At 41.6% G+C, this 14,743-nt stretch overlaps 1 protein-coding gene across 2 annotated transcripts in view; it reads left to right on the top strand.

The window, feature by feature from the left end:
• Positions 1-14,743, top strand: part of renbp (renin binding protein) — a 49,321-nt gene that overhangs the window by 7,410 nt on the left and 27,168 nt on the right. For both annotated transcript variants that reach the window (XM_079744592.1, XM_079744593.1), the window contains exons 5-6: positions 4,105-4,283; positions 12,972-13,199. In XM_079744592.1, the coding sequence (XP_079600718.1) occupies positions 4,105-4,283; positions 12,972-13,199 (407 nt within the window). The remainder of the gene's footprint in view (positions 1-4,104; positions 4,284-12,971; positions 13,200-14,743) is intronic.

The raw sequence follows: 14,743 nt of genomic DNA, 5'->3' as shown, positions 1-14,743 counted from the left end.
CGACACGCAACACGCAAAGAAAAGATACACATCTGTATGCAGCTCTATTGATATCGCTAATTGTGCGTGCTTGTATTAGTTTTAAAATGCATCGTTTCCTTGTCCCAAGTCACCAGAAGTCAGCATTAAGGAAGGAGAAAAAACGTAGGAAATATGATCCTGAATGCATTTCTGGTTCTGTGGAGAGCGAGTTCCCCCAGATCTCCACAAAGGCTATGAAAGTCCTAATCCCCTTCACCTCAACCTACTTCTGTGAGTGTGGTTTTTCCGCACTGACCCTGATTAAAAACAAATACAGATCAAGGCTGCAGGTGGAGGACAACTTGCGTTTATTTCTCTCTGCAGTGCAGCCCAGCATCGAACACCTCTGCCTTCAAAAGCAAGGCCTTATTGTTATCACTGATATGGACGATTAAATTGAAGGTCAAAGTTGTGTCTTGAATGCATAAATTGGTTGGACCATAGGGTTGATGCTGCGCATAGTGCAAATGATGTGAGTATGGCGCATTTTGTTTGTGGTTTAAATCTGTGGTTTTATGTGGCTGAAATCGTTAACAAATTTGATGAAAATATGTGAATCTGTTCGATCTCATAACATGCCGTTGCCGTTCATTGACCCGAGAGCTGTCCATTGTGCTGATTTCTTTGGAGACGATGTGCATCTCCTTCAAATGTGCGCTTAAGGCCCAGACACACAGCGCCGATTTCAGCCGTCGGGTGTCGTCGGTTGTAGCTTTGTTTTGTTGACTTGTGGATAGGCCTACTGATGTTCAGTGATTTTAAAAGTAGCCTCAATTAGGCCTGCATGAAGTTGGAAATTATTTGCTGTTGCAAAGAATCGTTTATGAATGCACTTCTAAAAAAGTTGTGGAAATAAAATGTCTTCAAATACAATATTAAAAAACATTTACATTTGATTAGTTATTGAAAGTCATCATTGCCTGGAACACACAAAAGATGGCATTTACTGAAGAGGCGTGTTATGTCAGGCGGACGGGAATATATATATATTTTTTTTTGCGGGGGGGGGGGAGGGGACTCGGCTGTCCTTACCTACTCTAAGGGGAGGCTCACATTCAACCCATTTGAAAACACCTGGTCTGGACAACACAGGAAGCCGATATTGTAAGAAAGAACAACATTAGCAAAGCAAGATAAATTATGCCTTGAGTAGCCTATACAGCATTACACAGACTTCAAGCTAACGTGACATAGCCTATGCTCTGCCAATAAGATCGGCTACTTTCAGATAACTACATTGTCACGTTCCCCGGGACCAGGGCCGCTGCTGGTGTCACCAAATTTGTACCGGGTGCCAAATTTGTACCGGGTACGTAATCCATACGTAATCCATTCCAAACCTGCCTGGCAACAGATGATCGCGGACGATCGCGTCGATTGACGTAGGAAGGTTCAAGAACAGTCGCGAAGTCGTTCATTGAGTACAAGAACATTCGCGAAGTCGTTCATTGAGCGCGACAAGACAGATAGCACTAACTTTACAAATTACATTTATTAGCGTTCCTAACTTTATATTTGTATTGCATTTAATTGTTTGATTGAATTTAGCAAGTAAACTGAGTGTTTAATGTGTATCATAGTCTAGCTAGCTTGTGTTAATTTAATTGCGATAGTAGATAGATTATAGGTAATGGATAGATAAGCAGGCATTTACTAAGTGGTAAATGTTTTTTATTATTATTCACGGGGGAAGGGGAGCCTCTTTTTATATATTAGGTAAAAACATATAATTGCCGAAATTGAGTGATAGGTTATGCAATTAAGAAAAAACAACGGTGGGCCTCTGCATAACTAATTTATATATATTTTTTAATTCAATAATGTAATAATTATTTTTATTTTTTTACAAACCATTATTTTGGTGCCCCCCCGGTACTTGGTGCCCTACGCACTCTGCGTACTCTGTGTATAGGGAGCGGCGGGCCTTCCCGGGACTCAAAACAATTGTAGCCAATGTGTTAGTAAAAGAGACAAACACTTACTCTATGCTCAGACGTCCGTTTCTCCCGGTGGGCTTTTGCTGGCGTTTCCAGTTTTCCACTTTATGGGTCCGGAAATATGTATCCAGTAGCCAACTGTTCAGAGGTTACACACATGTCCCCGGCCTCGCCAGATTCAGCCTCGCCAGATTCTAGTAGAAACCAGGCACGGCGCCAGGATTCCAGTTGTGGATGGGCCAGAACAATAGTGTTTGGTCCTTAAATTAAAAACGTTATCAAATCCTTGTTTAACCTAATACAAATGACTGACTTATATACTGTTATTATCTGTGCATAATAGAGATTTGAATAGCTTGATGCTCTTTAAATATTTTGTTGCATTGTAAAAAGTTTCGGTGCATAGGACGGACCTATCCGCGATCACTCCTTAGGCCTTTTTACAGTACTGCCAAGCCGGTTCGGTCGCGGCTTGGCACGAAGGAACAATCCTCTGTGTCTTTCTCGTAGATCGCACCATCTTTGAACGTCTTTGTTAAATGCGACTGCATCACCTTCTCTCCCATGATGGTCAGCAGCTCGCGGATTACACCGTCTCTCCAGTTAGAATTGCTCATGTTGATATCTCTGCGTTATTGTCTCTGTTGTAGAGACAACGCAGCAACACCTCTACCCAATACCTGGCTGTGCTTTAGTGCGTCACTCTGTAGGCCTAAGGCCTATAGACTGTAAAAGTGGTCAGGAATCTAATATTTTCCACATAGTTTAGTTATGCTCGTATAACATGAGGCCGACTATTTCAGAATTCTGTTGAATTGTTTTAAGTTTTCAACAATATTTCGATATCATTAGCAACAGACTGAGTTTGGCTTATTATACAAAGAAGATGCATTCAATGTAGCCTAGGCTACTACGAGATAATAACAAATACAATAGCCTACCGCCAATTCAAGGTCATCCACGAAGATAACAGCCCTTTAACGCAAATCGGATCAAGCATCAATATCAACAAAGTTTGCTGCATTGCAAAAATAAAGCATTTCAGAAGATTATTTTATTTTTTTAAAGAAAAGTTTTGGGTAGGCCTGTTGAACGGTGGGTGGTCCTAGGTCCGTCAGGCCTACCCATAACGCCGTGCCTGGTAGAAACTGGCATCGCTGCAATTCGCTACAGCACAGGGACTCTGTGTTAGTGTCTATAGGCGAACAGAGCAAACCAGCGTGCTCCGGCTCCTCGTCCTCGGCAACAGGCAAGGCTTGTTCAGCCGCAGCAACCTCCTCCTCTATTTGTGTTGATTCTTCCTGGCTGTATTCTGGCTCGTACTAATAGCCCTGAATGTCCAAATCTAACAATAGATTTTCAAAATCCACTTTGGCTGTTTCACATTGCAAATTTGTTCTCTAGCTAAGCGGTGAGGAAACATGGCGGACATTGTGTTTACATCTCGTACGCGAGCTCCCGCCCCACCTCATTCCTTATTGGTGGGCTCACAAATTTGTGGAACCAGTGGTTTGTAGTACTCAGCCCTTCTAGCAGGCAAGCAAAGTTTTACTTAGATGACGTCAAACGTCAGACGTCATCTCAGGAGAAAATTAGAAAAAGCTGGGTCAAGGGAAGACTGGGTTGGACTGAGGGAAAAAAACCTTTTTTTTTATATTACAATAGTGATTTTATAATGATAGAACGCCGGTTCTGAATATGTGAAGTATCCCTTTAAAGCTACAGACCCCAGAAAAAGCACATTTTTTTCAAAGACTTAGTAGCCTAATAAAGTCTTTGGTCTTCAATGTTTTACATGTTGTGGGTTCAGAGATGTTCTTCTGCACAGCATTGTCCTGGTTATTTGAGTGACTCTTGCCTTTCAGTCAGTGTGAACCAGTCGGATATTCTCTTCTGACTTCCCTCAATAAAAAATAGTTTTTAATTTGAAATGCCAGTCACTGGATGTTTTTGTTTCTTTCACTATTCTCTAAGTTCTAGAGTCTGTTGTGGGTCTTTTCTTCGGCTTGGATTCAAGCTCAACTACAGTATTCAACTATGGCTCATATCTCCTAGTGACTCCTAATGAAACAGTATTGGGACAAATCAGTTATTTATGAAAGGAACACTAAAGTCATTTGGGTTGACATATGTTTTGTTTCTATAGGTGGAGAATTCCTCAGACAGTTTGCTCGTGTTCCCAGCGACTCTACTACATGGAAATGTGCCTTTTGTTTAACGAAGGACGGTAAACCCGTAAAGATTCAGCGCTCCATCTTTAGTGAGTGTTTCTACATCATGGCAATGGATGAATTAAGCCGGGTCACTGGAGACAAAGATATGCAGGTAAAAGCATTTTAGAACCTTTTCCGGTCTGTCTGTATTTAAAGTCGACTTTAGGGAGTATATGATGTGGACATGGAGAAGACTCTTGAGACGCGGTAACGCTGTTCCTTGGTCATCTCTCACCGACCCGCCCTTGGATGGGGATCCCAGCAAGCCCCAACTTGCCTGTCAACAGAGGAGAGGATACCAACGTTTAGTTTTTATATGTAGGCCATATCCAATGTTTACACTAAAAACTATGATTTTACTTTTAGTATATAACAATCAACAATTTTCTATTATTATTGCCAAATTCGACTGAATTGGTTAGGGTGCCACCAAATGAAACGGTTACTGCCACCAGTGCAAGCAGGAGAAAATGTTAGTCTTAAGCCATGCTTGGTGAATGAACACACTGTCGTGTTCTTTGGAAAAGGTACTCGAATCAGGATCGCTTTTAACTCACTTTATTTGGTAAAGGTTTAGTCTAGTGTCTATGAAGCAAAAGGAGGGGAATTGTATAGGCACGCGTGGAGATACACTTAGTAGGGCATCTGAAGGATGCTTCACCTGGAGCGTTCTGGCCCCCTGGGCTATGTGTTGTGACTTTAATACTGGACAGGCGTGAACTCAGTTATGTGCTCTGATTGGCTAAGCATGGCGCTGAACTCCTGCCTCCTGGATACCCGTATTTGTACTCTATGCTGATCTCTTGCGGCCATGTGTTGGGATTGCAACTTGGTTTGTGGCTTGGTGCTGACCTCTTGTGGCTATGTGTGGAAATTACACTTGTTTTTGTGGCCTTGAGCTTCTGGGTCTCTCGAACATCTTGATCGCTCGTATCTCTAGAATTGACGCCTCCCTAGGCTCCGGATACTGCCCTAAGATGAGAAAGAAGCCTCTTTAATTGGCAAGGGCATATGTGGCCTGTTGGCCACATATGCCCATATGCCCATACACACACACACACACACACACACACACTGAAATGGCATAATAGACTCTGCCATCTACTCACACACTCAATAATGTGGTGGATAATTTAAATAGATTCCACATTTCATCTTTAGAAATTCAAGAACTATTAGTTTCTACTATCAGTTTCTCTATAACTTATTCCTCTAAATATTCAGCTTGCCATGATCATTGCACTCATCAACATAAATATGACATACAGTGGTCATTGCATTGGGGTATGATTATTAATTAGTGAATGATCTGAAAAAATTGCTGCCAGATTCATCAATCCCGACAGGAAATATTTCCATTTCCTAGCCAGCGGAACCTAGCCTAGATCTACCAGACTCTCATGCTTCATTTCATTTGCATAGAGAGTCTGGACCTACTCAATTGACTAATGTGTGTGTGTGTGTGTGTGTGTGTGTGTGTGCATTAGGGCTGTCAAACGATTACAATTTCTAATCTGGTTTATTCTAATTGAAGTTAAATGAGATGATCAATTGGAACGACAGATTATCCTTCATACCAAATGTAATTAATAAGCAAAAACTAGACCAAGTGATCTTGAGGGAATTTTATTGACTTACTCAGTGTGGATTGAATATGAAATTTAGGGAACACCACAGATTTGGGAATTGTAAACAGGCAGTTACTTAGTACGATTGTAAATAAACAGTATAGTTAAATTGTAGTGTAGTTAAATTCAAATAAGTTCTACCACAGATTTTGGAATTGTACTCAGGCAGTCACTTACTTCAAGTGTAATTGAATGTAAAGTAAGTAGAACTAAAATAACAAAAATTAATTCTGATATGAATGTTGACATTCTGTGGGCAAAACTTTTCAAAATCACAGTGAAAATCAAAACAAAGAGAACATGTGTTAATGCGTTCGTTTTTATCAATGGAATTAAAATAAGGTTGAGTTAACGCGTTATTATCGCGCTAATTCTTACAGCCCCTTATATATGAATATGTGATATATATATGCATTAACATTTACATTTGGGGCATATAGCAGACGCTTTTATATATTTAATACATATTGATACATTTATATATTTAGTACATATATATCTGTGTAGTGTGTGTATATGTGTGTGGGTCTATATGTTTATGTCTATATGTATATATGTATGTGTATATATATATATACAGGCTATATATATATATATATCAGTGGAGGCTGGTGGTACTTAAAGTCAGGCCTATTGTGGCATAAGTATGTGACACTCAAGTTGTTTAAGGGTGATTTGGTGAACTACAAAATAGCAGGAAGGGATAATTATTTGAATTGATACAAATCCACCAGTGGCCGCATTGTACTTGAAAGCTGGTGGGCAGCATGTCTTGGACTACAAGGGCAGAAGGAAATGATGCAAAGCCAATTAGTCAAATCAGGCCTACTCTTGATTTGTAAAACTAAATAAAAAATTCTGGGCTTAACATTGGGCCTATTTTTGCCCTCAATGACTGAAGCTATTGGTTGTAATTTGCTATGTTTATTTTCAGCTACAATTGTTTTAAGAAAATTAAAGAAATAATACCAAAAGTGATGCCATTTAAAATGCATCATGCTCGGAATCACTAACATCCTTTTCACAATATCAAACAGAATGGTCAGAGTAACAAACAATTAAAAGAACAACAAGAACATTATTTCACAACTATTTACGTTGGCTGTAAGCCTAACATTGTTTGAGGCAAAAATTTCGGGGAAATGAATGGGAATCAATTGAGGCTGAGGGAGGTACGTCCTCCCTGAAGTAATTGTCAATAGGTGATAGGGGGGGGGCTAATGTACCTTTACCATAGGCGTCGATTACGCCGGGGACGCCGGGGACGCGTCCCCACCAGTTTTCGGCAAGATTAATTTTGTCCCCCCCCAAAAAAATTAAAATAAAATTAAAATTAAAATTAAAAATTATGTTGGTTGTGGTATATATGTTATCAATATTGTAATTGGTTTTTGACAAAATATTGGTTTGAAGTGTGCGGTTGACTGGTACCATGGTTGTTACTTGGTACAAATAATATGGATGATTTACGACCATCTAGTGGGGAGTCTGCAAACTGCTAACGAAACGCCATCGAAGTGAAAATAAAATAAATCATCCGTACTGTTATAAATTCAAAATTAATTTAAATAGGAAAGCTAAACGTTAAAGCACATAGGGCAAAACACTCCGGTAGCACTAGGCATGCTAGCCAAAAGTGTGTCGCGCTGGTAGAGGCTAGCTAACTAAAAAAACTCAAGAATGACATATTTCTAGAATAATATTAATTTAGCTGAGCTCATAAGACACTAGCACACTTACTGTGCATGTCAGCTTCAACTGCTTAGATTTAAAAAAAGCTCTGATGTCCTGTCCACTCCTTTTTGACATTATGCTGTATAATTAACTAGGTAGGATGAGAGAATGTCGGGCTCTGGTTGTATCGCTATCTCGTCTTTTTTCAGTCGTGACTAGATGCCCCCTCTGCAGCACCGTAGTTGTGGATTATTTTTGTATGAGGCGCCAGCCTGGCTTGGACAATGAATGAGATATTAATACCAATAATCTATGGCTGGTATGCAATGATGAGGCATCAGACCGTCAATTAATTTTAGCCTGAATACATGAACCTGAATACTGAAAAAAACACCAGACCGTTAGTACCACAGATGGACAGTATCAGAGCGAAAACCTGTTGAACTAAATGGATGTGGTTAGGTAGCAGACATGCAGGCAACCCCGCGGGATACATCTGCAGACCACTGGAACATTAATAAAGGTAAGATGCGATATTTATTGCTTAAGATTTGCTGGTACTTTGGCAAGATCATTTTTTGCCCTCATGTGGTCAGCTGTTTTAACTTGAAATAGTACTACTAGCCATAGCCTCCAAGTAGCTTAACTTAAATTATCCAGTGTTTGCGTTCTTACGATGTTGGGTATAGACTAGTGGATATTACGATAGTGGAGTCGGTGGAGTCAGTCTCTTGTTGACTCAAAGTGACTTTTGGTCATTCGCTTTGCTTGAATTCTGGAATAATTGTGTCTTTGTGGTTGGGGGGGGGAGTGCATGGGTTTCGGTCAGAATGCCCTGTAGATTGGATGGATGTGTGTTGTGAATTGAGAACAGCCAGCTCATGATGTGATATATAGCGTTCAGCTATAATTATTTTTAGCTTTTTCAATCTTTTTGTAGTGCTATGTGTAGCTACACGTTTGCCCCTTCTGAACTTAAACACGTAGGTAATAAGCTCCTCTTTGTTTATGTTGGTATAGCTCATGCCATGTCACGTCAACATTGAGTGCATCATGGAGCAGAACATAGTGGGTCATCTTGTCCAATGCTTTTTGAAAACGCTTACTTCATAAAACGTGTAAGACATCATTTTTTTGTATAAATTTTATATTAGTAAGCTACATGGGTATCCCGTCTTTCAGAACCTTTCATGACCTGCGCTAAAGAAAAATAAGGTGCATCCTCAATGTACCCAGCACTTCTGAAAAAGCACTCCAGATTACGTCTCTGTCCCCACCACATTTCAAACCAAACTGACGCCAATGACCTTTACCCAGGGAAACGAACATAACATACAACGGCATTAAAGTAGTCCTATTTAAGGGGATTAATTCATTAAAGTGTTCTGGACAATCTACATTTTTTATTCTCAACAATGTTAAGGAGGATCTTCCTCCCTCTCCTCACTGTAGAGGCCTCCACTGATATATATATATATTTATAACACGGTCAGGGGGAATGCTCGATTCTGATTGACTGCAGGGTGTGCATTAACTCCTGATATGCGGACACCTGCTAAGCAGTTCCAGTCAAATTGTTTGTTCAGCCTTCAAAACGAGAGCTGGTAAATTGTGAAAAATGCATTAAACTGTTATCAGAAAATGTGGTTATATGCTATAGACCCTATATTATCTGTGGTATAAAGGCTGGGACGAATTTCAAATTATAAATATGTACAATGCATAACGTTAGCTCTCTGGCTCATAGCTGAGCGGACTAGAATACCTCCCATTGCCAAGTCGTAGCTAAGGTCCGTCCTAATTACTGGAGTAGTGAACAACGATCAGTTGCATAAGAACCTTACGGGAGAGTAATGGTTGCTCCAGGAATTTGTCAAACCCTCAGGCGTTACCAGGGAAAAAAGTTATGGCTTGTGAAAGACTTTATATTTGGATTGTAAAACGCATGAAAATATAAATGAATGGTCTTAATTTATTTTCTTTGGCAAGTGACCGTGGTATAAGCGGGATAATGCCCTTCGAGGTCGAGGTCGAGGTCGAGAAGAGAGAGAGAGAGAGAGAGAGAGAGAGAGAGAGAGAGAGAGAGAGAGAGAGACAAGAAAGGGTGTCACACCAAATTTGTACCGGGTGCCAAATAGTGTTGACTCGTTCGCGAACGAATCAGTTCGAATGAACGAATCGTTAAGACGAACGAACTGAACTGGTTCCTCTCTCTCGTTCGCCTCGTTCGCCTCGTTCGCCTCGTTCGTTCTCAGAGTCGACTCCTCCCAGACCCACTAGTCGCTGAATCGCTGACAGTTCGTTCACTCACTGTGTGAGTGGTGAGGAGGGACCGACTGAGAGACGTCACGACTCACGAGAGCCAGCCAATCGTATGCTGTTCTAGGACTGAGTCTAGGACGCTCTCGTTGAATTTTAGTCAATGAGAGACAGAAATCAACAGGTTTAATGGGGAAAAAACAAATGGGCTTAGTGAGCGAGCTATCTATTATTCACATTGGCCATCTGTTGCATGGACGTATTTAAAGGATGCATTGTACATATTTATAATTCGAAATTCGTCCCAGCCTTTATACCACATTTTTCACAACCTACCAGCTCTCGTTGTGAAGACTACTCACCGCGCAATTCGTTTCAATGGACATCGCGACAGTATACTTTCAACATAAAGTGTACATATTTATCATTTGAAATTCGTCCCAGCCTTTATACCAGAAACTCTAGAGTCTATAGTGTAGCGACCCTGGGACATTTAAAGAGTTTGTGTGTTATGTGTTGCATTGTATTTCGTTGTCCGTTATGCCAGTTGTTCTCTGTGCATGCATTGGATGTTCTTCTTGTCAATCAGTGTGGGGGGCGAATCATCAGGTCAGCTGGGGGAGGGCCTTGGGAGAACAGGAGGGTGGGGGCTTGCACGTTGAAGGGACCGGGTTGGGGGGTTGCCCGGGTAACCGGTTGTTGTTAGTGTGGCTTTTTGCCGTTGGTTACGGGTTTTCAGTGACCTGGTTTGTCACCGGCGAGGTCATTACAATAGCGTATAACTGCGTTGTCTGATGACAGTTTAATGCATTTTTCACAATTAACCAGCTCTCGTTTTGAAGGCAGTGTTAATTTTGGCAGCTAGATTTAGTCTTTGGCTGCACAGGGTTCTGTTTATGGGAGCCTAAAACACCCGGACACCCACCATCATTACTAAATCAAGTCTATTATTTTGCTGATATGTCAAACATCCAATAATCAACTACACCCCCCATCCCGCTGCGTTTGGTTAAAGTTGTAATGTTGACGTATGAGAATGAGAACGGAGGAGGCGTTGAGTCTGAGCCGTTCATTCCATGATTCTACCGGAAACTCGACTGAACCGGAAACTCGACTGAATGAACGAACTAACTAACGAACAAGGGGCTGAGTCTGACTGACTCAGAGAACCGTGTATGATTCGATTCACCGCTACCGGAAACTCGACTGAACGAACGAACGAACGATTCGCGAACGACTCCTCTTGGCGAACTGAATGACGCGAACTGGTTCGCGGAAACGAATCAATAAATCCTTCTCTAGTGCCAAATTTGTACCGGGTACGTAATCCATACGTAATCCATTCCAAACCTGCCTGGCAACAGATGATCGCGGACGATCGCGTCGATTGACGTAGGAAGGTTCAAGAACATTTGCGAAGTCGTTCATTGAGTTCAAGAACATTCGCGAAGTCGTTCAATGAGCGCGACAAGACAGATAGCCCTAACTTTACAAAATACATTTATTAGCGTTCCTAACTTTATATTTGTATTGAATTTAATTGTTTAATCGAATTTAGCTAGTAACCTCTGTGTTTAATGTGTAGTAAACCGAGTGTTTAACCGCGAATGTTCTTGAACCTTCCTACGTCAATCGACGCGATCGTCCGCGATCATCTGTTGCCAGGCAGGTTTGGAATGGATTACGTATGGATTACGTACCCGGTACAAATTTGGTGTGACAAGGCCACTGATATATATTTATCAGTGGAGGCTTCTCCATTGAGGAGAGGGAGGAAGATCCTCCTTATCATTGTTGAGAATAAAAAATGTAGATTGCCCAGACTACTGTAATGAATTAATGCCCTTAAATAGGACTACTTTAATGCCTTTGAATATATAATGTTCGTTTCCCTGGGTAAAGGGACATTAGCACCCCCTATCGCCTATTGACAATTACTTCAGGGAGGAAGTGACATGGGTTTCAATGGGAGAGGAGGAAAGTCCTCCTCTGAGTGGGCGTGACCTTAAGCCGTCTGATTCGCGCAAAAATCTATTCGCACTGCGCTATAAACCAATAAGCAGGATCCCTGGCTGGTGAGCAGTGTTGCCAGATTGGGCAGATTTCCCACCCAATTGGGCTACTTTTAACCACGTTAGGCTGGATAAATTATCATTGGGCGGGAAATTTGCCCAAATTTGTTATCAACGCTGTTGATAACAAACCCGCTCTGCCTGCATTGCCGCTCAGTCTAAGAGACGCAAAGCAGGTGAAATCCTCTGTAGGATAACGGGATTCTAACATTTACGAATAAAGTGTACAATTGAAACATTGGAAACAAGAGAAGAGGAAGAGGACATTGTTCATGTTTAATTACACAAAGCATTCCATTCATTGAGTTACAGTGCTAAGTTAGCGACCAAAGAAAAAGGTAGACCACATCGCAAAATCGAGATCACCAAAAGTAATGGCAACGTCAGTGTTGTGGGTGCTACAAGGTTTGCTAGGTACTCATGGCTTACTGGTAGCATTACTAGCAATCGACTGTATTGCTGGCCCTGTTTGCTAATGAATAATGGCAAACCTCCAACGTGGGCTGTTCATGGTTTCACTGATGTGAAAAATCTTGATAGGTCAACCAAACGCCACGACAAGTGTCAAGTTCACGTTGGTGCTGCTATGCGACGTTCCTTGCTAGGTACCATGCCTATAGATCAGGTTGTTTGCAGTAATTTTCTCGTTCTTTTACTAGTTTGTTACTCTGACCGTTCTGTTTGGTATTGTGGAAAGGGTGAATGATTCAGAGCATGATGCATTTTAAATGGTATCACTTTTGGTCTTGAGTCGTTTCTTAAAACAATTGTAACTGAAAATAAACATAGCTAAATTACAACCAATAACTTCAGTCATTGAGGGCAAAAATAGGCCCAGATTTTTTTATTTACTTTTACAAATCAAGAGTAGGCTTGAAAGACATGCTGCCCACCAGCTTTCAAATAACAGTGATGCCACCGGTGGATTTGTATCAATTTTATTCCAACGGCATATTTGTATATATATGTATATATATATGCAAATATGCCGTTACTTCACTTTGTTTCAGATCTTCATTTCGTAAATATTCTTTAACATTCCAGGGAAAGGCAGAAACTTAATGACAATTTTATCTGGTCTGATTGAATGCACGTTATATCAGAAGACTGTCCATATATGGATTGCAATAAAATTCCATTCAGTCATTTTCCTTATTGTTTTTGTAGGCAGAAGCAGAACAGATGATGGATCATGTCATTCACTGGGTCAGAGTGGACCCGTCAGAACTTGGTAGGACCAAGCTTCCTGGAGACGAGCCTATAAACAGCATGGCTGTGCCCATGATGCTGCTGAGCCTGGTACAACAGCTGACAGAGGAACGGGACCAGGATCTGGTCGAGAAGTATAGAGAGACCGGCCAATGGTGTGTTAAAAAAATCCTGCAACACATTCAGGTAAGACTGATGGATTTACAAAAATAGATTTAAAGACCACCGAGGTTGACCACTCTGTCCTTTCTCAGAAAGTGTGTTTACATGACACTCAAGAAAATCAAATTATTGTCTTATTCCGACTATGATTGGATTATTAAGATGCATGTATACGCCTTAGTCTGAGTAAAATTTGAATCCAATCAGGTTACTCATAGTCGGATTAAGACCCCTAGATTATTCGATTGATAGTCGCATTAGGCGTGCATGTATACGGTCAATTCGATTGTAATCGTATTTTGCGTTCTGCGCACGCTCAAGATCTTTTCCCGGGGCCATGAGCCGGAAGCATAAGGAGACGATAGTCGTGTTGTCGTAGCCGTCGGAAAACGAGAGACGGCCATTTATTTAAAAAGGTGGCGAAGAAGATGGAGGAAGCCGGTGTTTTGCCAATGTAGTTACCCCCTAGAAGTGTATCACCATCAACATGTATTCAGTAAACACTACGTTTCCGTTACGAAAGTAGTGTATGTGTGTGCCCGAGAATGCCAGTGTGTGTGTGAGTTACTTCAGCGAGTGAGTGGATGAGCGAGGAGAGCGAGTGGTTGCACGTGTCAGTTTAGTGAATGAACGAGTCCAGTTGTGTCTGTGCAAACGTGTACTGTTAAGTGAGTGGAACTACAAATAAAGTACCCAGCCTGTCAATCGGTGGCCGCTTCATTCCGACCTATAAGCAGACCCACTGCCGGTCAGAGTGAAGGCTGTTACCCCCGAGAGAACATCGGCCCTGGAGGGAATGTCTCTCATGTGCTTCTCGACTACGGTCTGGGAGCCGACAGCAGGAAAGGTGTAACTGTGCATTCACACGAAACACGAAGGGGTGACACGATTCCATACAATTACAAAGTCAACGTAGAGACGTGAATCGGGCGAATTTTTCGCTAGAGAAAACCCGCGACAATCAGTCCGGGGTGAACCGCAGCATGGAGGAGAAAGTGATTGTTGCCGTTTGCGACTCCGGAATTTTATACAATATCACGGCCAAAAGCTCTGTGCGCCTCCGGATGGCCGTAGCACGGGGAGCTCTCGTAGGAATTGGGCTTCGCGGGGTTAGTTTACCGGCATTGCTATAGTTACCGGTCTTGTGTGTTCCAACGGTTTATTAGGTATCTAATAAATCGCTGTCTAATAAATTCTTCATTTACTGCCTCTTCCGTGGTCATTACAATATTATGAATAGACTGCGTAGGGTTCTCCGACATCTCTCCCTCTTCCACAACAGGTAAAGACATGGAGTGGTCTTGGTTGAGAATGAATTGGCATGAAGCACCCTTGGCCGGCAAAAGATGTGGCGCGACAAATTCGCCTGACAAAACTTGCACAGCGACAGATGTGTCCCGATTTGATTTGTCCCGCAAAAAACTTGAGACAACGCGAACGGGCGACAAATGTGTCTTTTGGTGTGAACGCAACATAACACTTCGGTTTCACCCAAGGCTGAATTAAAAGTACATGTCTTTCTAAATGTTGGTCATCAACAAGGTTATAAAGTAGTAACTTCAGGCACA

The sequence above is a fragment of the Pollachius pollachius genome (assembly GCF_949987615.1).
Source record: "Pollachius pollachius genome assembly, chromosome: 10".
NCBI classification, from domain to species: domain Eukaryota; kingdom Metazoa; phylum Chordata; class Actinopteri; order Gadiformes; family Gadidae; genus Pollachius; species Pollachius pollachius.
This window is presented reverse-complemented; position numbering and strand designations above follow the sequence as displayed.